Source organism: Lathyrus oleraceus, chromosome 7 (assembly GCF_024323335.1).
Source record: "Lathyrus oleraceus cultivar Zhongwan6 chromosome 7, CAAS_Psat_ZW6_1.0, whole genome shotgun sequence".
NCBI lineage: Eukaryota > Viridiplantae > Streptophyta > Magnoliopsida > Fabales > Fabaceae > Lathyrus > Lathyrus oleraceus.
This window is the reverse complement of record NC_066585.1, coordinates 235,969,585-235,992,938: the sequence shown is the minus strand read 5'-3', so window position 1 is coordinate 235,992,938 and position 23,354 is coordinate 235,969,585. Positions and strand designations below refer to the sequence as shown.

The 23,354-nt window shown below is 34.0% G+C and overlaps 2 protein-coding genes across 5 annotated transcripts; both read right to left on the bottom strand.

The window, feature by feature from the left end:
- Positions 1-2,151: 2,151 nt before the first annotated feature.
- LOC127106705 (methyltransferase FGSG_00040) lies at positions 2,152-4,071 on the bottom strand. The gene has a single exon (XM_051044014.1). It carries the CDS (start codon positions 3,934-3,936, stop codon positions 2,335-2,337), a length of 1,602 nt encoding a protein of 533 aa, XP_050899971.1. The 5' UTR covers positions 3,937-4,071; the 3' UTR covers positions 2,152-2,334.
- Positions 4,072-10,166: 6,095 nt separating this feature from the next.
- LOC127101402 (anaphase-promoting complex subunit 2) lies at positions 10,167-21,687 on the bottom strand. Of its 4 annotated transcripts, none has more exons than XM_051038812.1 (17): positions 21,221-21,687; positions 21,053-21,145; positions 20,589-20,820; positions 19,923-20,215; positions 19,696-19,767; positions 19,330-19,574; positions 18,641-19,057; positions 18,329-18,530; positions 18,118-18,232; positions 17,927-18,009; positions 13,136-13,255; positions 12,886-12,974; positions 12,731-12,812; positions 12,261-12,452; positions 12,027-12,095; positions 11,727-11,908; positions 10,167-10,601 (listed from the first exon to the last, which is right to left on the bottom strand). In XM_051038812.1, exons 1-16 carry the CDS (start codon positions 21,455-21,457, stop codon positions 11,786-11,788), a joined length of 2,664 nt encoding a protein of 887 aa, XP_050894769.1. In that variant the 5' UTR covers positions 21,458-21,687; the 3' UTR covers positions 10,167-10,601; positions 11,727-11,785. The 4 variants fall into 4 exon arrangements, with proteins under 4 accessions (XP_050894769.1, XP_050894767.1, XP_050894770.1 ...); XM_051038810.1 differs by having other exon boundaries at positions 10,167-10,567; XM_051038813.1 differs by having other exon boundaries at positions 10,167-10,570; positions 11,731-11,908.
- Positions 21,688-23,354: the final 1,667 nt, after the last annotated feature.

Below are 23,354 nucleotides of genomic sequence, written 5' to 3'. Positions count from 1 at the left end.
TATACTCATCGACAAATGAGACAAAATATATGTTTTCACCAATGGTATGATCTTCAAACGGGCCACATACATCTGAATGTACTACTTCTAATATGTAGAAGGATCGCATTGGCATAGTCGGAACGAAAGACTTTCTAGATTGGTTCCTACTAAGCAACCTTCACAGAATTTGTCGGGCATCACAAGACTTGGTATAACAGTTACCATATCTTGAGTAATCAGTCAATTGAGTGACCTAAAAATCAAATGATCAAATCTCAAATGCCACAACCAACTATGCTTGTGGTCTACAAGTGTTTTTATGCATTGTACTTTAGTCGAAATGATCATGGTCTTAAATGTTCTATTCTTCGATAGAGGAAATTTTAAGACCAAATTATTCTGAGTGTCGAACAATTCTAAGGCTCCATCTTTTATAACCATTGAAAAACCTTTTTCGATCAATTGTCCTACATATAGCAGGTTGCACTTCATGTCAGGTACATAGAGGATATCTTTGATCATAGCTTTTGCTACATTACTCCTTCGAATAAATATTGTCAGTACCTTCTGCTTGTAACGAGCTATTATCTGCAAGTCTAGCCTTGCTCTTCTTCGACTCGTCGAAATCTTCTAACCACACTCTTCGACTCGTCGAAATCTGCTAACCACACTCTTCGACCAATCATACGATTTGAGCTACCAGTGTCGAGGAACCAGGTCTTGGAGTCAACATGCTCATATACAACTGCATCCATAAGCACCATACCATCTGAATCATTTGAATCTTGACGTGCAAGGTTTTCTACGTCATCATCATTGCCTTTTGTCGCTCCCTTGTCTTTCTTGTACCAATCATTCTTGGCCAAGTTATTCCATTTTTCACAGTTATAGTACTACGCATTTTTCTTCTCTTGTTTCTCTTTCTAATATGAGGTTCCTTCTCCTCTTGATTCAGAAACCCTATCATAAACCTTATGATTTTGAGTATTCACCCAAGAATTCTTGCTTTGAGTTTTGTTTCCTTTGCTTTTGAACTTGTTAGAACCACCATGTTTCTTCCATGTCTGGGCGTGTAATGCTTGTATCGAATCTTGAACTTTTTTCCTCTCAAAAATCATTTACTCATGTGCCTCAAACGAGCCAACCATATATTTTTAGACTCTTGAATGGCTACGATAACATGATCAAAGTGAGAGGTCGGCGTACACATTACCTTCTCAACTATCATCTTATCAGTTAGGATTTCACGACAACCTTTTTTGGTATTGGACTAAACAAAATTATAATTGTTTATCATATCACTTACAAAATATTCACAATAATTTTTTACACAACAAAAACCCTTTTGTTCATTATGGTGAACCTAACATGCTCCGATATAAATTTGATTTCAAATAAACATATGACTTGAATAGATTTTGTTGTATTAAACAAATATTTCAACTCACTATTTTATTCATTTAAATTGATACTTTATAAATGTTGCTATATGCTTTTTATAGTTTTTTTTGTCTCTTTAAGTTAATGTGTTTTTATTTTTTATCTTTGCATCTTTTTTTAGATAAAATCGTCAAATGTTGAATTTCATTTGATTTTAATCTCTAAAATTAAAAATCGCAAGAAAATTTATAAAAAATACGAATTTTAACTTTGAAGATTAAAACCAAAAAAAATTACATTCAAAAATTATTTACTAAAAAAAATAGAGATGAAAATAAGAAATACACAAACTTAGATGAAACAAAAGGATTTTAAGTCTTTCTTATATCTTAAAAAAATAAAGACAATGTGGACGCTATTTAAGAGCTTAATATTCAAGAAACTTAATAAATAAGAAAATACTAGTCAAGCAAAATGATTTTGCTTAATGACAAATTAGAACACATCATGTTTCTATAATCTTCTAGTATTCACTTGATTTAATTTCCAGCCAACACCAATACTTCCACATTTATGACAAAAGTTAGATATGTGATTGATAGGGGTCTACATATATCTAAACATTTTGTTGCTTAAAAAAGTTTGATCATTATTTGATATACAAAATATATTTGGCTTTGTAGGCTGCAAACTTCCAAAAACTTGCTTTGATTGCAGGACACTGAAATTCTCAGCAGTCTTAATTTGGCTAAATTGTTGAAAAATGAAGATTGAGCAGAATACAATTAATTTAAATTAGATTATCAATTGATAACATTGAATTTCACATCATTGGTGGTAGCCATAAACAACTTGAGTTGATCAAGGCATGAAACAAACTCTTGCTTACATTACAAGTCAATAAAGAATACATCAAATGAAAAAGAAAATTGATAAAGAACTAACTGTTAATGAATCCTAATAATGAATGAATCAATCAGCATTGCAAAGCTCAAGCAATTTCCTCATTGCATGCTTTTTCATTACCTTTCCATATACTTCTCTTGCTAACCTGAAAACTTTCTCCATCTCCAAATTTCCATCACCACTACTACCACTAGCTTTTTTCTTCATCTCCTCATTCAGAATCTTAAGCACCCTGTGATCACTTCCCACTGCATCTGTGACGCTATCGACCACTGCATCCAATATCGGAATTCTCCTTCCCCATTTTTTCATACACTTCTCCGAACCATACGTCTCTGAATACAACGACCAAAACGAAGCCCTCATGTATCCCTTCTCTTTCGCTCTTATCTTCCATCTCTTCATTTGCTCCTCGAGTTTATAGACCAAACTACCAACATCCATCCCTTTTTCAATACCAATCTCAATCTCCTTCAACTCTTTCTTGTAGTACAAGATATCCACCTCAAACTTACACCTCTTACACCTGCATTGAATCCCCCATGTCACAGACATATCTCTTCTCTTGCTCAAGGGACAAAGTGGATCATAATAAGCAAAAGTTAGCTCTTCATCCGCTTTCAAATCTCTCGAAGCATGAACTATTAAATAATCCCCGACATGCAAACGCCTCACATTAGGCGAACACGAGTGATTGATGAATGAAGGAAGCAACCATAGCCCAACACCATAGCAATCATTGTTCTTCCTCAAAACATTGGCTGAAACCGCCTCCTCGGTAAGAGAATTAACATCCAATATAGCCAATAACTTAACCATATCAATTTCCTCGCGTGAATTCATTTCACCAATACTCTCAGGCCTAAAGAGATCTACATCAGGCACATCGAGTTCGTCCTCCTTTCCCCCAATTGACAATTTCTCAATCAAATCCCTAGTTTTATGACATTTTCTAACCAACTCTATAACTTTATCAACGAAATTCTTCCACATAACTAACTGCGTATCTTCACACAAATCTTTACCTGCCAATAAACTCCTCTCCATCGCAATCGCCTTCGTAATCAAGATCAAAGACCCTGCGTCAATATCCTTAGTAACGAAAACCCCACGCCCACTAATTTCAGATTTTCTAATCTGAACATCACCAATATATTCAGCAAGCTCAGGAGCCTTACCCGGAAACCCATTCGAAACCCAATCAGAAAGATCAAGAAACCCAGTTCTTGATAAAGATTCAAACTTTCTACATTTTTGCCAAAACCCAAGAAAATCATCATTCCCATTCGCTTGAGGATCAAGCAGAGCCATTTTAAAGCAATGAAGAGCCGTAGAGTACCTACTAAGCGAAAGCAAAATCTTACCTTTGCAAACTAGGGTTTTGAAATGAGACCCATCAACTTGCAAAGCGTCATCACAATCTTGCAAGGCGGAGTTGAATTCGCGCAATCTTGATTTCGCTTCTGCTCGGTTGCATAGGGCTATGCAGAGGGATTTGCGAAGCTTGAGTGAACTGGAATGAGATTGAGGAAGAGAGAGATGGTGGGTGCAGAGGGTGATGAATTGGGAATAAGCTTCGATTGAATGGTTCCATTCTTCTCTGATGAAAAGCTCTGTTGCTCTGGATCGGAGCTGTTGCAAGTACTCTTCTTCTGGTGCTGTTGCCATTTTAGTCTTTTTTGTGTGTTGAAATTTTCAAAGTGTTGTTGTAACTCTTTTGAAAGTGTGGCTTTAGATTCAAAAGTTTCTTAGTGTAACGGTCATTCTTTGAAATTTTTATATGTCATTTAATTTGATTTAATTATGTATAGTTTTCTGTTACTAGTTTGTTTGACTGGAAATACACATAAGCGATAGTGTGGATTTGTGGATTTGGATGGAATCATGAATGTTAGTACCAATTATGGTGTTATTTTTCGAAGTTTTGTTCACTAGAGAAAAAAATTAGGTGATTTTTAAAAAATAAGTAAAATAGTTAGTTAGTAGAGTTTTATGACTGTGGAGGTGTAAACTAATTTATCTGAAAACTCATGGTAACGGCATTCTTAGAGATATAATGCATTCTTGAAAAATTTGAATCATCGGAATTAAAAGATCTTTTGAGATATCTTAGGATTGAAAAATATTTTTAAATATTATGGAATCGTGTGATTCATGTATTGTTAAGAGTAGAAGATATTGGCTCACAATTTAGTAAGAGAAAAAAGAAGATAGTTCTAATAAATTGAGAGTTATTTTTTTTAACTCATTTATAATCTCTTACTGAAAACTCAGAGATATGTTTTTTTTTTCAAGAGTATATCATTTTGGATCTAATTGAGTAAACATTTTAGGTGAATTGACTCTTTATCATATTCTTGTTGTTGTGACTTTGTTTTCACATTATATTTTTTCACACATCATTTTTGTGTTAGTTCTTTAATTTTTCACATCATTTTTTTTATGTTTAATCATTAATTTTTTAGAACAAGTGGTGTCCACTATGAGACAAAGGGGTCTAGGTTTACAAGTGAGCATATGAGTTTTAAATAAGATATCGAGTTGTTTTTCATAGACAATGATTTTGGATCGTGGAAAGTAAAACGGTAAGCAATCATGATTCAACAAAAGTGTGCAGAAACATTGAAAGCTACGACTTTAATGCCAATAAACTTGACACACGTGAAGAAGACTAAGATAGTGGATAAGATCAGGAGAGTCTTTATCTTGTGTCTTGAAGATAAAAAATTTAGAAAAGTCACAATGGAGAAAATCACGGAGGAAATGTGGGTCAAACTTGAATCATTGTACATCTCTAAGTCTTTGACTCATATGTTATGTCTGAAACAACAACTCGGCTCATTTTGGATGGTGGATAACAAATGTATTGCGTAGCAATTGACAAAAATTCACAAAATTAATGATGACTAGCTAAATATTAAGGTGAACCTTGACGATGAAGAGAAGGCTCTACACTTGTTGAGCTCTTTACAAAGATCTTTTGATCATTTAAAGGATGTCCTTCTATATGGTTAGGAAGGGAATATTGAAGGTGAGAAAAATACAAGAAAGGGGGGTTGAATTGTGTTGGCTTTTTCTCTTTTCAAGCATTTTCTTCTTCTGCTTTTGATAGTTTTTCAGACAGAGTCTGAACTCTTAGTTCAGAGTCTGACTCAGAAAAGCTTGGATAGCTTCTGAAGGTCTTTATCAGATTCTGAACCAGAATCTGACTTGAAGAATCAGAGTTGACAGCATCAGAATATTTAAGAGCAGAAGCAGGTAAAGTAAAGGAAGAGACACAAGTAGTTATCCCGGTTCCTCTCACAACCTGAGAGTAGTCTAGTCCCCTTGTACTTTCAAGGGATTTCCACTATAACCAAACTGATTACAAATGTTCAAGCACACAAGCAAGAGACTTATTTTGCTTACGCACACAAGTATAAGACTTTCTTGCTCAAACACACAAGTCTGAGACTTCCTTGCTCAAGCACACTAGCTCAAGACTTTCTTACTTTAACACACAAGCTAAAGACTTCATTTGCTCAAACACACAAGTAAGAGACTTTCAATGCTCAAGCACACAAGTAAGGACTTATGACTCTATAATAAATTGTTAAGAGATTTGGATAACAACTACACTTGATATACAATTAGAGGTGTAGATAGAATACAACTTAGAACGACTGTAAGACTTAAGAACTTCTAAAATATACAAGAGTGAAGATGTTCTAAGTATAATAAATTTGAAAGGGTGGCTTCTCTTTGAATGTCAATGATCAGAGTCTGTAGCAGTGTTGCGTTGAAGCTTAGTAGTCTTCTTCTTCAGCACTGCAGCTCCTTAAATAGAGAGGGAAAAGAGACGTTGGAGACTTTTACCAAAAGGTTGGGCTAGCTTTGTACTTGATTAGACATATCAACAAAGCACCTTTCTGTAAGAGGAATTTTCCATTGAGGCTCAGGCATCCAAGAAGAGATTTTTCCTTATGTCTTCACGTGATCAAAAAGTCTTTGAGCCTGTCAAGGTTGACTTGGTAGAAAAGCTTCTGTTTCAGAGGCTGAATTTCCTTCAGAGATGCCTCTTTAGAGGTTGATCACATCATAGTCCACTTCTTGACTTCTGAAGCATTAGAGTCTGGGCCACCAGAGGCTAACTTTTTTTTAGAGTTAACTTCTTCAGAGTTTCGATCTCCATCAGAGGCAGAGTCTTCAGAAGTGATCTTCAGAGGCAGAGTCTGATCTTCAGACTCCTCAAACATATCTTCATCTGTTCTTAATGATTATATTCATGCACACTTGAACAGATGCTAGAATATCCTATTGTTCTTTAAATACTTTGTTATCATCAAAATCCAATGGATATGGTATCAACCATTTTTGTTCCAACATTCTTCCCTTTTTTTATGATGACAAAAATAAGTATTTAGGAACAATGGTTGTTGATTTAATTAACATGTTGACTTCAGGATCAGAGGTTTGTAAGCTTCCCCAGAGTCTAATATTCCAGAGGGTGAGGTTTGTAAGCTCCACATAAGTCATATCTGTGTTAATTAAACTTCTTTAATAGCATAATAAAATTAATCTTCAGAGATTAAGGAGCAGTAGAATATTCATCAAATTCAGGTTGCTTAAATACTCTTTATCTCTCCTTCTTTTGTCATCAACAAAAAGATAGGGAAAAGAAAAGATACTGAAGAAAAAAATGTATGGAAAACATAATTCTGAATTAAAATCAGCCTTTACTTCTCCTTAGTCAAAGAACCTTTTGAAAAAATAGCTAGAAGGTTGATAAAAGCGTCTTCAATTTTCAAGGTGGTCAAATCATGGTTGTGACAACTAACCACGGGTGAGTAGGGATCAAAACTGGGAAGACGTGCTTGAAGATCAAGACTAGCTTCTCTTTCTTGCGTCCGTTGGGGCACATATATCAAGACAGCCCACGCTTTATCCCAAACGATCTATAAAGAGCAGACTTGCATTATCAACAAGATCACATTCCTCTTCTTCTAAACTTTTCTTTTCAAGTAGTATGGGCAAGTCAAAGCAAGATAAGAATTTAAGGAGAGGCTTTGCAAAAGAGATTAGCAAGCTCGTGAAGAAGTAAAAGAGAGAAGAGAAAATCAGATTTGATGAGGTTGTAAAAGCTCAGAAAGCCATATAAGCTAAAGGATCAAGCACATCTTCGGATTAAATGTTGTTTACGGAGATGCATCTCTTGATTCATCTTTTATGCATACGGAGATACATCTCCGGATTAAATTTTGGCAAAATAGATTGTCTCATCAATTTGTGCTAAGAAGTGTAAAAAAAAGATGTCTAAAAATGTATTTTTAGATATTAGAGACATTTGTGATTTTTTACGGTAGTGAAAATGCACACTTAAAGGTGAAAAAAGTAATCCATTATATAATATGGACCATATTAATGTAAAGTGTTTGACATAATTGGAATGAAAATGCTAAAAAAAATTAATAAGAAGTTTTTATAATCATTTATATTTGCATTGAGATAAAAATAGTGTGATGACTGATCTGTATTTTGAAAGTAAGATTTCACTTGAAGGAAAGATGTTTTCCAGCACATTTTATATTTTATTTTAGAGTATCACAGTCCTTCATAACTAGACTACTTTCTTCAATGATTTTTTAGGATAAACTTCTCTCGTGATTTGAAGTACAAAGTTCCTCACATAGTTAAGCGTTTGTTTGATTCTGCAATAATTGATTCTAATTAAATTAATTATGTAAAATTAATCATGATTAAAAATAAGTTGAAGATAGAATGATTTATATTTGAATAAATTCTTGTAAAAGTAAATTGAACACTAAATTTTAATATAAAAACTGCATCTAAATTCAAAAACAACAAATAGGATTTTCGAATAAAATTAATTTTTAGAAAACAGAATTAATTATATTTGAGTGCAATCAAACATATTTTCAAATAGAACTAATTTTAAAAATACAGAATCAATTATATTTAGTGCAATCAAACCTATCAAAATAAATTGTATTTCTTACCTTTCTACGAGAAATGATTCAGTTTATCATTTCACATAAATTAAAAAAAAAATACATGAGAAAAAGATAATTATATTTTTACTAAAGTATACTCGTCAAATACTAAGAATGATGAAAGTAATATTAATTAAATAATAAAATTGAAGAAAAAATGTATTGAAAATTAAAATGGAATATTCATTTTATAATATTTTTTTTATTCTAAATAAGTTACGCACGGAGTATGTAGGTTTGGTTAACTTTTGAAAGAAATTCTAAATTCTAAAAGTGCGGGCTAATGCCCCCACCACATTTATCATTGATTAATATTTAATAATATAAATAATATATTAATATATTTAATATATTGAAAATTATGAAGAAAAAATAATAATGGTCCCACTTAATAAAAAGATACGGAGTATCGGAGTATCATACACGTCTATCTACATTTAAAATAAAATAAATTTTTAAATAAAATTACAAAATTTAATTCCTATTTCTTTTCATATTCCTATTCATTCTCTTCTACTCTTTTCAAATAGAAACAAATTTAATTCTTATTTCTTTTCATATTCTTATTCATTCTCTTTTAGTCTTTTCAAATAGAAACAAATCACTTTTCATATTCTTGTTTCTCTCACTCCTTATTCTCTGTTTCTAACTTCTTCTCCATTGTTATACTTTTAAAAGATAAATTTTTTAATTTTAATCTTTATAAGTTTATAATTTATTTTTATTATTGTAATAAGAGTCAAAAATATATTATTACTTTATTGAACTTGAGATTGTGATAATGTCAGAAAATTTATTTAGAATTTTGTAGTGTTGGTTTGACATTGTTGTATTTGTATCAATTTTATAGTATTATTATGAATTTTCTGAATATGATTTTAATTGTGATTTTTTGTTTTGTTTTTAGTAATAAGCAATGGAAAAATATTTCAAAAGAGGGTCCTCCCATGAAAAAAGGTTTTTGGAGTTTGAATTGGAAAAACTTCCTAACAATCCCGGTTTAAGGCCAAAAATGTCAGATTATCATCCAAATGATAGAGATGAAATTAAAAGATATTATTTGCAAAAGAATCCTTGTCAACCAATACAAATTATTTTTCCACATAGAAAACTTTGACCCCACTACTCAAAATTTCTGACTTCGTCCCTGTAAAAGTGTAGAGTTATTTTATAAGAAAAATTCTAAAAGTGTAGAGTTATTTTTTCAATGATTTTGACGTTTTAATTTTGCCTCCATAGTTTATTCTACTTTAAAATAGAATTTGTAAATTTTAAATTTAAACAATAATTTTTATATTAAAATATCCAAACATAAATTATTTTTATTTAAAATCAATTCTAAATAATCACCTCATTCAAAATCAATATTTTTTTCTCAAGCACACGCTATACATCCCAAATCAATTTATTTCAAATGTGAAGACAAACATACACGAAATCTCAAATCCTTCTAATAGATAAGTGTTTTACACTTTCACTCATTTTAATATAACAGTTTGTGCATATATTTTTCTCTAACGTAGATTCTTGGTATGTATCTAACATATCTTTTTCTTAATTTTAACATTTTTGTAGAGCGAAAATATCAATTTATATGATTAACTATTTGAATTTAGAATAATTAACTAAATATGGTTATATTTTCTTAATTCTCATGAAAAATCTTGAATGTCAAATATTTGAAAGAGAAGAAAGAGTAATAAGAGGGTGGGAGGGATAACTCAACTGGCTTTAAACAGTTGAGTTAAAGGTTAAAAGCAGTTGGAGGTTGAATTCACGTCCTGACAAAAATATAAATATATACTAACAATCAACCACCAGCAATTTGCCATTGACATAATGTTACTAATCATTCAAATTTTACAGTGATAGCCAGCTACAACAATGAATAATGAATCACTGTGGGCCTAAAACTGAACAGAGCTATATATATATATAGATTAAAAATGTCATACAACATATCTATGTTATGTACAAAAACCAATAAAGATAGATGAGTTTTCCTATTAGGCTAAACAAGTCCTACAAATTCAGACAGGTGGCACGTTGAAAATTAATTAAAATTATCATAAAAGGTGCATGTTTGGAAAATAATCCGACAGAGGAAAGATGAATGTTTGAGTACTTTGGTTAGTGTCAACTCTAGATTGCAACGTGTGGATGAAGCATATCATAAGCCATGTTATCTCATGTCTCAAGCAGTTCAATAAAAGCTTCACATTTTTATTCACCCATGCCAAGTGTCAGTTTCCTCATGGCAACAACACATACATGGCAACAAAATAAGGGGAACTCAAGTTGCTGTCTACCTTCAAAGTTTACAGCAAATTATATAATCAGAACCTGTTCATTAAAGTCCAAAAGTATGATAATAACACTCAATGATAGCAACAATCAATGAAGATATGGATAGTCATGATGGATGCAATGACGGAAATTGAGTGACTATGCATTTTAATCATTGAAATTTAGGAAATGGTAATTTAGTCCTTTAAATTGAACAATGTCGGTCAACCTTGTTCTTTATTTCTTCAAAAGTTTAATGTTTGTCTTGATTTAGCGAGACCCTACTCAAGTCAGGGATTTATCTATTAAGACGTGTGATGGAGCAAAATCAAATGGACCGACAAGATTTAATTTTTATTAACTTGGAGAAAGCGTGTGATAGAGTGTCTAAAAAGATTTTGTACAAAGCCGAAGAGAAGAAAGGAGTTTGAGTTGCATATATTCGAGCTATCTAAGATATGTATAAAGGGATATCGACTAGTGTGCGGGCACGGGACGAAGAGAAGGACAATTTTCCGATTACAACAGGTTTGCATCAAAGTGCAACCCTAAACCCCTATCCTAAACCCCTATCTTTTAATCTTAATTTTGGATGTCCTCACAAAACACATTCAAGAACTAGCACCGAGATACATGTTTTTTACATATAATAATATATTAGAAAGGATGATGGAAAATAGACTTAAGTGTTTGGACATATGGAGAGAAGATCCGTAGATTCTGATGTAAGAAGATTAGATCAGATGGAGAGAAGTCAAACAGCTAGAAATAGAAGAAGACCTAAAAAAATTATAAGAAAAGTTATTAAAAAAAATCTAGAGATTAACGATTTGGATAGAAGTATGGTCCTGAATAGAATATTATGACGGAAGTGATCCATGTAGCCGACTCCACCTAGTGGGATAAGACTTACTTGATTGTTTTTGGAGTAGTTTTTAGAGATGTTTGTTAAAGAAATATTTTGATATAGGCACTAAATTAATTGATATTTTTTAATTTAAGAGGCTGAAGTGATATTTTATAAATTTGAGGAATATATTTATTGATGTTTACATTTTTCAAGGACTGAGATGCTTATTTACTCAATAGAAATTTGTGTGATGATGAATTAAGGACAAGGGAAACAAACAAAAATGACAATTTAAAGAAATTCAGGTTCTGAAAACCATTTTGGAAATTCACCTTTTTTTTTTGCTTAAAAGTTATGGCCAAAAGATGATGATTTCAGTTCCATAAGCTCACTACTTCTTTAGAAAGTACACTCCATCCCGAAGTTCTAACTTCTCCTCTGAGACTAGACCAGATAAAAAGCTTTGTAGTTGTTGGAGTGATTTGTCATACGGGGGATCAGCAACACAAAACATCTGCGGTAATAGAAAGAATCACATTGTTGATCATGTTATGTGTGTCCAAAACAATTTATAAATGTCTAAAACACCGTTTTTATGGTTCAAGGATCGAAAGGTGAAAAACCATTCTTACCTTGAGAGTATTGTGAATGCGATCTAATGCCATGTTACCAAAGTTTGTGAGCATCCCCAAGATAAATTTCTGCCATAAAAACAATACATGTTAAATAGCTTGCATTACAAAGACTCTCAAATGTTGGTAGTTAAAAGTTTTATAATTGATTAAAAATATGATAGAAAGTCAAAAATATCAACTAAAAGTTATTACCATATAAACTTCATGAAAAAAACTCTTTTTGTCATTTACCTCATACACAGTCATCTCTTTCAGAAGTTGATTTTCTACCGAGGCCACAGATCCGTCTTCCTCCTCATCGCCTCCAAGAAGATCCTGAGGAATGCCATTGCCTCCTCCATTCTTACTCGTCTCACCCATGTTTTCCATAATGGTGTATACATGGTCAGGGGAATCTCCCCCTGGCGACTCTGAAATTATTCCCTGTGTACAAGTAGACAGGGAGTGAAGTTACACATCTTCACTACTAAATTTAACACTTGCAGTTTTAAACATTGAACCGCAAGACATGCTATTGAAAGATAAGAATGATTATACATAAATTAACATTACCATCTATGAAAATGCAAAATAACTAATTTTTTTATTTGGACAAGCCAACAGAAGTCTCCCGATTGAACAAGCGATAATAGTTTTTGTCTCACAAACTAAAAATAACCATACGACAATAATTTACTAATACCAAAATGTATCAGACCTACCTTGCTTATCCAAAAATTTATTCTCTTATTTAATACATCCACAGGTATCCCAATAGCAGCCGCGAGATTTTTTGAGGTCCAACTGAAAGCAGAAACATAATATTACACTACAGTCAAAACAAAAGACGAAAGCTATAGATAGATTGTGAGTATACCTCGTTTGATCTTGAAATTTCATAATGATAGATGCAAGAACAGGGGCTACTGTGAATTCAACTACCCTATCTTCAAACTGCAACTCCAGCTATACCATTGGACATGACAATATTAAGAGAAAATTTAGAGCCAAAACTGTATAAGGTGGGTAGCGACAACACTACTAATCAAATTCAAAAAATTGTGCTAAATATCTCCAGAGTCCAGACAATGGGATCTGAAAACAATTAAGAAAATTGACCAACTAACCTTGACAGTACCAAGACTTTTTTTCCACTGAAGCTTACGTGGTGTTTTGATTTCACTAAATCTCTTGGCATAATCAGAGAGAAGCTGGTCAACATGTTCAGGCAGGTTGAGGGGCTCATCCTGTAATTCACTTCAAAATCAATCGTAGAACAGAGTACAGCTTTGCCGGATGATAATGCAAGTGGTAGAAATATTATTTTGTTGAACAATTCATTTTATTGAACAGAGTAGACAGTTTGCCGGATAATTATGTAAGTGATAAAAATATATTTCTGCAGAACATAAACATTAAAAACTCACTTTGGTCAGTTATGGTTTGTGGTACAGGTGCTAACTATTATATTAGGAGTAGTTATGTTAATTAAGTTATGTTTTAATAGGGTGTTTATGTTCGGGATAAATAGGAAAGCGGTCAGCGAGAAAGGGATTATTGAGATGTTGTTGAGTGGTAAGTGGGAGAGATTCGATTTTGGAACATTTGGGAAGGGAGAGATCCAGACTCACGAATTCTTAGGAGGAACCAAACTGGTCCTTGTCTTTTTGTTTGTGTAATTTGTGTCGGTTTTCTAAAAGTTGTAATTGTGAATCGTAACTTCATTCCAGAGTAAAATTAATATATAGAAAATTCTCCCATAATTTCCCTGTTTTGGACCAGTTCACAGAGCTAATTAAACTTCAAGAGAATATAACTGATATATTATAAAATTCTAGTTAGTTTGAAGAAACTCTCCATGAGTTTACATGGAATAACAAGGAAACGGAATATCAAGAAATTTGGAAACTGTTTAAGCTTCTTGAAAAGAAGCAATCAAAATTTTAGACCTTATATAATGTGTTTTTAATTTCCTTCTCTGAAAGAGAGGTTTGTAATCCTGTGCAGCATCAACTTCTTGCATATACATAGCAAATAGTTGTCAAAAGAAATGGCTTGATGCTCTTCTGCACTGTTATTCTTTCTATAAAATAATGGTAAGAGCATTGTCATGTCAAATATTTTCTTGCCTGGTTTATCTAGCCTATTCTAAGAATGTTGATATTTAAGGATACATTAACTCCTGATTCACACAATCACGGTCGAGCAGCAGCAACGAAAACAATAAAGAGAGTTGCAACCAAGTAGTGAGAACCAAGCGCAAAATCGGGACCGAGAAACAGCGAGAATCCAGAACTAAGATTGAACAACAACGAGAACTAAAAATCAAGATCGTGCATGTTAGCGAGAACCAAACAGTAACGACCAGCGAGAACCAAGAATCATGTTCTTGCAGATCAGCGAGAAAATGATTGTGATCGCAATCAAGGCTTCACAGGTTTGATCGAACAAGCTGATACCATGTCTTATGATGCTGCCCGTAATGTACCTGTGATGGTTGGATATGACCAGAGTAGAGGTAAAGGTCCTAATATGCGACAAGGTCCAATGTTCTTGTAAACAATTTAGACATGTTGACCGTAGTTGCAGCTTGAAATTTAGCAAAAATTGCAAGCAGCAGGGTCTATCACCTCTGATTGTCCCACACATTCCCCAAAACCAAAACAACTTGATGTGCGGGCATTTAATGCCACTACCAGCTCAACAGCTTGCCTTTACGCCAATTATGCATCTGATGGTAGTGCTCTACAGCCTGATATGATTCAACAAATGGTACTTTCAGCCCTTCCCTTTCAGCCTTGGGCATGCCATTCAGGGCAAGTCATCTAATGTTTCTCATCCATGATTTCTTGATTCCGGCGCATCCAATCATATGACGAATTCTTCTGAATATTTGCATAATACACATTCTTACTATGGTACTTTGAAAATCCAAATCGTTGATGGTAATACTCTTCCTATCACTATTGTTGATGCCATAAACTCTGATTTTCAGAATGTTTTTGTATCAACTAAGCTAGCTTCCAATTTACTGCATGTTGGTAAATTAGTGGACAAACAATTGTAGTGTTAACTTTTCTCAGGCCGGATGTCGTGTGATGTGGTGGAAAGTGATTGCTAATGGGCCTAAAGTGGATATACTATTTCCACTTGAGTTTATTCTAATCATTTGTGTGTTGTTTACAATTGTGTTTTTAATTTGTACGAGGATGGCATCAAAAATTGGGCCATTAAATTCTGGTGGTTTGTTTCATTTTTCTGAAAATGGTTTACTGGGAAATAAAAATACCTTTTCTAAAATTATTTGGTCATTCAAATTCTGTGGTTTGTCATTTATTTGAAAATGGTTTATTGGAAAATAAAAATGTCATTTCTAAAATGGTTCACTATTGGGGGGTACAGGTACAGATTTGGGGTACTTTTGCAATTTGATTCATGAATACTCGCAAAGAAGTCGCTTGGTATAGGGAAGTGGTTACCTCTTTGGAAGAAGTGAAGTGAAATGTCAATGAACCCACCAATAAAATCACAATGTTTTTCTTTTTGTTACTCATTAGACCAAGTAGTATGCTTCTACATTTATAGCTCATTTTTTTACCTTTCAGTGTTTTCTAAATATTTGATGTGGGACTAGCTGCAACTAGTATATCTCATATTTGACAAATCACATGTGCTATCTTATCTCTCGATTTTTGAGATGTTTTGGTGTGGGACTAGCAGCTAAAGATGAAGGGTTTTATTTTTACTGAGAAAAAGATGAAGGGCTACATCAACAATGTATACCCCATGTACAGAAGCGAATTGTGAACCGTTTGACTATGCTCCTACTCCTCTTCCCAATACTGATTTGCCACCTATGCTCCTACTCCTCTTCCCGACACTGATTTGCCGCCTCAACGTGTGCCAGTGGCACTACGGCCATGCTAGAGTGATTTGCCCACCTGGTAGATTTTCCCCACATAGGTATGATTTATCAGCTGTTTCTTACTGCTACTCTATCCGACGTATCTATTCCAAAATGTTATTCACAGGCAGTTAAGGATGTGTGTTGGATAAAAACAATGCAAGATGAACTCCAAGCTCTTCAAAAAAATCACATGGGATATTGTCTCTTGCCCTCCTTATACATTCAATGCAGATGAGTGTATTATGTGTGAAACTAAATTATGATGGTTCCCTCAACCGCTACAAGGCTAGACTAGTTGCCTTAGGCTTTGTTTGGGAGTTTGGAGGGGAAGGGAGAGCTTCGAAAAATGATTTTTTTTTTAAATATAAAGAAATTTTTAACATTTTTTGAAAAAAAGATTGTGTTTAGAATGATAAAACAATGTTTATCATTAATGTATTTTTTACTTTTTAAATACTATAACAACAAAAGTTATATTTGAACAATTTGTCTAAACCCTTCAAAACCCTCCTCCAATACAAATTTTGAGTTCCCCAAAATTAAGGGATTTTTGGTGTTGTGAAGAAAAACAAACCCTCCAAAACCCTCCCAACCAAAATCTTTCTATTCTTTTCACCCAATCCTTCTTATTTTTAAAACTCCTCCCTTCCCTTCCCCTCCTAACTCCCAAAAAAAGACTTAGAGATTTAGAAGGGGTGTGGGACTGATTATGTTGAGAAATTTGCACATGTGTGTGCAAGCTCAAACGATTCTTGTATGATTTGAAACAGGCTCCTAGAGGTTGGCATGAGAATTAGGTTCCAATCTACTTAGGTTCTCTTTTACTCAAAGTCAATACGACTCCTTTGTTCATTCACCGCACATCTACGGGCATTGTTCTTCTCCTTCTTTACATTGATGATATGGTTATTATTGGTTGGGATTAGGCATTCGTTCAAGAGCTTAAAAAGCAATTACAAACCTCATTTCATATGACAGACCTAGGTAATTTGCATCATTTTCTTGGCTGAGGTTCGTACTACCTCCAAGGGTATACTTCTCAATCAGCATAAGTATGCCACCGACCTAATTCCTATGGTCTCCAATCAGTTAACCCCTCCTGAAGTTAATGTTAAATACCACCATGATGAGGATGACCTTTTGACCGATCCTTTATAATTTCGGCAGCTCGTTGGTAGTGTCTCTCTCTCTCTATGTTGACAATAAAAGTGTTATTCAAATTGTTGCAAGGCTAGTTTTTCATGAGCGGGCAAACATATTGAAGTAGATTGTCATTATATCACAAAGGCATATGATAACCATATCAATCCCTTACATCACTACTCAATTTCTGGTTATGGATATTCTTGTCATGGATGTTACTCACTGGCGCCATCAGTTTCTTGTTAGCAAACTGATGCTCCTTGACCGTGTGCATCAATTTAAGGGGATGTGTGAATTAGGAATTAAAGTGTCTTCTTAATTGTATGTATTAACATTCCTAGAATAGGCAAGACAAATAAGGCAATAGAATATTTGACATAATGAGTTGCAAGTACACGAAAAGTTTGCTCAAACTTTGGATTAGAATTACTTAAGGTAAGGTGAGTATTGAGTTTCCTAAAATGATTTTGTATTTACAAACTACAGTATTGACTATTGAGTAACATGAGAACCCTGAAATTTCAAATGTAGTGTAAGGAGGTCAATTACAATCCCTGCCTCTCAAGTGTAGAAGTGATTCTTATTAAACAAAAATCAGTAAAAAGGAGTCTTTATTTATACAGTAAAAAAAAGGAGCCATTGAGTACAGCTAGGCAGTGATGAGCACATATAAATAGTAAACAAAATCTAATTGAAGATCATATATTGGTATTTTCGTCTAAGAAATGATATTAATGAACCTGAGTATAACATACAGGCTGAGTAGTCAGAATCAGAAGAAATAATCTAAGTCATAACATAAATAAATTACTTTTTCGTATTATCTGAAATTCAAAAAATGATCAATAATATAATTTTATCTAGATACCTGTATTGGAGGCCAGAAATTAGAAGATATGATTGTCGCAGCTATTTTATCCATGGATATTGCATTGTCTTCAACCTCAACACCTAAGAGGGCATAACCCAAATTTCGGTGAAAAAGAATTGAAGCAGATAATAGTTAAAAATATCTTCGGCAATGATCACAAATAATGGACATTCGAACTTGGAAATTACTTGATTGAGATGGCTGACTTATGGTAGCTTTAATGTTAGTATTGACTCTCTTTGAGCCAATTAGATCGTTCAGCATAATCTCACATTTTTGTAGGCTGCTCTCTCCGAAGTGTATCTGAAGAAACAAAGAATTACACACACAAAAACTATAAATATTAACAACATATTTAGTCATACAAAAAGGCAACACGGGTTTTATATGAACAAGCACCTTAAGGAGTTCTAGAGTACGTATCTCTGAGTCAATATCATAATCAGATTTATTTAAAAGTTTCTCAGCAAGCATAGTTCGATATTCATGAACTAATTGATCTTTTGAACCAATTATGCCAACAATCATCCCAAGTATGTCAACCTTCCTTTGGTTTCTGCTTCCCTTCAATGGATCTGCTTCCACAGGGTCAGGTTGCCATCTGCTTGGAAAAGCCCATTTAGAAGAAACATCAATTTCATGACCTGGCAGGCAGACCACATCAGAAAGAGAGGCGAAAACTGTTAATCAAAATCCATAATATAAATATACCGTGTGGCGTTGATCCATGCTTGCCTATCATCAGTGTTGAAGTCATCATCAATACCAAAATTCTCTTGAATTTCTTCATCTCTGTTCAACTCTTCAAGAAGACTATCTCCAGGATTTCCGGATGCACTTGATGAACCACCCGTCCCATCTGTAAGCATGGTCACTATGCATTTTATTGTATCTCTCCTTCCTCTTAAATAATCCCTTATTGGTTCACCAACTGCCTCAAGGAAAACACCCGCAGGATCTATTGTCCTTAGAGCTTTAATAGTCGAAACATATTGGTGTAATATATCATTGGTTGATGCGCCTGCAGTAAGAAGGCGATAACGCAGAGCAGAAATAAATGACTCCACCAGCTTTGAATGTTGTCCGGTGTATTCAAGACAAAGTTTCAAATCTTCAATTGCAGGAGAGCTTCAAGTATCATCAGAAAGAAAAGATTAATAAATGCTCAAAAAACAATTGCATAAACACATGAGATATGGTCTAGCAAAGAACTAGTTTGTCACATTGGTGCCTAGTGTTGGAGTTCAAAACTTACGCAAAGCAAGCTTAAAGTGTACAGCTAAACATGTTTGTGTCAGCGCGGTTGACAAAGCCATTCAATTGAAAAAGCCATAATAGAATAATTAATTTTCAAACAGAAAACCCAGAAGAAAAACATGGAATTACAACTAACAAATTACCTATCGGGATAATCAACAATTATCTCAAATAATTTGGCTATCCTTAAATCTTGTAGCGTTTCATAAGCAAAATATTCCAGCCGCAACTTCCATCTGACAAGACTTTCAGAGGGAGTATCAATTCCAGGACAAAATGATGATGGTTGTGGCGCTAGAGGTGATTTGAGACCTGATGAAGTACTTTCATAACTAACAGAGTCACCGAGATAGACAAGAAGGGCATGGAGAAACTGGAGAGGAACAGCCTGAATCATTTTAGTTGCAGGTATCACATGTTAGAATCATGAAAACATTTGTTTATCCATATAAGCTAACAGAGGTGTGCACTCAAGGTTTACAGATTCACAACATATAAGCACTACAAACCTGTATCCAGCTTTGAATAGATTGTAAAATAGAACTCCTAAAATCATCTCCGGCTACATTATATACTTTAGCCTGTAATTCAAACGAATGACCCGAAAAGATTATACTCAGACAGATATACACATGATAAGTGCAACATAAAGATGAAACCAAAATTGCCAAAACCGTAAAAGAGACCGAGGAAAACTGGAAGATCCAAATTTTGAATTTCATAAGCATATGCTTACCTTTAATAGTAAAAATATAGCAGAAGCATAAGCATCCTCGGCCATAGAAGTAAATCCAAGGCTTCGGAGATCAAGAACAACTTTTCCAATATTCTTCACCAGTCTACTGTTTTCTGAGAACCGACGGTTGCTATAACACTCATCAACATCCATCTCACCATCCTCGTTGCATATTTTTCCTTTTTCATCTAAATCCATGCCATCCTTATTTTGAGATACATCATCAGTGAACTCTCCGTCCATGATTGTACTTAATTCCTCCAGCCTTCTTTTAAAATACCAATGCAATATAACTAATGACAGCAAACAAGAGTGAGAAAATAGAAAGGCGAATTAGAAAAAATAAAATGTCACACACATAAAAATCATCAAAAAGGTTTAGTGATGACAAGAAGGCTAGTAACTATACTTCTAAAAAGCAAAACTTTTGAACAACTATAGTGCTTTGAAGATCAAAGAAACAATTTCACAAAGTACCAACCTATATCATTTGTATATTAGCCCTAAAGACAGCAAATTTCGATGAAAAATTAGGCATGTGGTGGAAAACAAGAGCATTATCGACAACATTCTATAATCAAAAAATTGAAAACAATAAATTTATTTATAGTATGAAATGGCAACCCTTATTACACATAAACAAAAAATAACAAACTGCTTACAAACCAGGGAAAACCCGGGGAAGTGTAGCCATAAGCACAGAAGAGACAATCCATTGATACTTAGAGGTAAGGTAATTTCTTTCTGCTTCAAAATCATGCTTTTCCTCTGACATTTGATCCTTGAAAGATTGTAAAGCATGGACTAATATTAACAGACACTTCTCCTGATACTGTTTCTCCAAAGAGATTTCCTCCAAAGCATTATACAACACACTCTCAATCTCATCCTCGTCAATCTGTTTTATTTCATAAAAGAATAAGTACAGACAGCCTGAACTGAACACGACACCGACATTGACACTAGTAATAATTTTAAAAAATGAAAAAATTAAAGGTAATCACAAGTGTCGGTGTAGGAGTCCGACACAGACACTGACACGCCTTTTTCGTAGATGCCGGTGCTGTATAGAGTAGCGTAACAAGTACAATCCACAACCAAATTGAAAAGTTAGGTTCATAAATACTCACATTGATATCATCATTCTTGTTCAAATCTACAAAATCAGCGTAAGGAACAAAGTGCCGCCAAAACCTCGATGCCCCATTTCGTTCAAAAGTTTCCTGTAACCAAAGGGATCTATATTCAATAAAAATTCAAACTTTGTAATGTCAGTAATGAAATATTTTGTCGCGCACCTCTAAGACTCTGAGAAAGTGGTCGCGAACTAGTGATTCGAGGCCGTGTTTGCAGAGGGTGTGAACATGAGAAACAAATTGAGCACCGTATGAGAGGTCGCCGGCGCCGCCGAGAAGAGATTGCGTGGCGTTGCAGAAGGCGTTGTAGCTGTCGAGGATTTCGTGAAGTTCGTCTTGGGTGAGAGTGTCTAAAATCCCTAAGTTGAATAGAGATGAATGTGAATCATCCATTGCCATTATCGTGAGTGGGTGAAGTTGAAGTTCTCGGCAATTGGGTGTTGTTTTGCTCGTTGGTGCTACCACGGTGCCACTCCTCCGCAATGGGTTTGGGTTTCGATGTTGGGGTTTTGGTGCGAGGGAAAAGCTTTTGTATTTCTCGTTGTTTGGTTGAAGACCAAAAATGGAGAGGAAGGAAAACTTTACTGGACCCCACAACCACACACATAAGAAATTATTTGGATCCTATTTTTTTTGTTTTTTTTTTCAAAAGATGCAAACAGCACCCTAGATATACTAATAAAAAGAGAGCTTACAAGGAAACAAACGAAAAGAAAAAGAAAAACTAAAATCATGTTTAGAATACAAATCTAAAACTAAAGAAGTTTGACTTGTTTCTAAAGTATTGATCATAAATCTCTTTAGGGCACAATCTCACCAAGTAAATCGAGTTATTTGGAGGTTAAGAGTGTTTGCGCATTGATTATCTTTGTAAAAGATATGAGTTGCAATGAAACTCATAGAATTGGTGAGGTGCAAATAGTTGAGTCATTTATTTCTTATATTCTAAAGAATTGTAGGATTACTCGGGTCACGATGATCAATGTGGAGTCTAATTCCAACCAAAGTTTAGATCAAATATTGGAAGAAGTTATCTCAATTGCTATCATTGCATCAGTAAGCTCGACCACAAAAGTATTTTCACTTTCGATCTTGAAGGAAAAACTCCCAAGGTGATCTCCATTAGAATTTCTAAAAATTCTACCACATCTAGCAATACTAGGAACTCCAATTGAGGTCCTATCAGTATTACATTTTATCCAATCATACAAATGAGAGCTCCAAAAAACTTCTTTGATATAAGTAGCATTTGGAATCTTGACTCTTAAAGCGTTTAAAATATTAAAATTTAGGATAGTTATTCTAGAGATTTTAGTGGTTACATTTGCAGACCAATGGGCTTCGGAAATGATAAATATGTACAAGACTTCCAATGGACTTTAGAGTTGTTGAATCTCAACTGATTCCTAGCATATCAAATGGCATTCACTGAGTTAATAATGGCAAATAATATCGTAACTTTACATTGTGGAGTCCATGACCTGTTTGTGATTCTCCAAAAATCTTCCAAGGATGAAATTTAGACAACAATATTTAGGACATTGGCCAACCATCTCCATATGTCTGTAGAGAAATAACAATCAAAAACACAAGTGTTGAGTGGATTCCTGATGCTTTAGACATGAGCATCTCATAGAAGGCGGATTCAAACCTTTATGCATAAGAGATTCATCAATCGGGAGTTTGAAATGAATAATATCTAAAATAAGAGAGATTTATAAAGAAGGATGGTTGCATTCCAAATATTAGAAGCCCGATAAATGTGTTGTGAAGACGGAGCTTTAGAAGTGTAGGCATCCTTAAAAAAGTCTCTTGTCTTTTGTCTCGACCAAATGGATTAAAAAAATTTACGCCAAATGAAGAAGACTATGAAACTTCACCTGCAAGGGATTTGTAATGCTCTATTGATTGTTAATTATGAAAGTGTTGACTCTGGATTTCAACTTGTGATGGATTTGCTCATGAATGTCAAAGATTTGCACAAGAGGGTGGACCACACCAACCATACGTCTAATAGTTAATATGTTATCCATTACCAATGAACCAATGGGAGTTTTGGATGGTCTCTATAAGTGGTTTACGAACCACTCCATGTTGAGGAGAAAATAAGGTGGCCTATTTGTCTACCATTTCTTAATACCTTATTTCTCAACAAAATAAACCAATGATCCTGAGAATTTTCCAATTCTCCACATTGTTTGAGATTATAAACTTTATTTAAGATAAATAAAGATCTAATACCTAAGTCCACATCAGTGAAAGGTTGACAACATTTCTTCAGAAAAATAAATAGTTA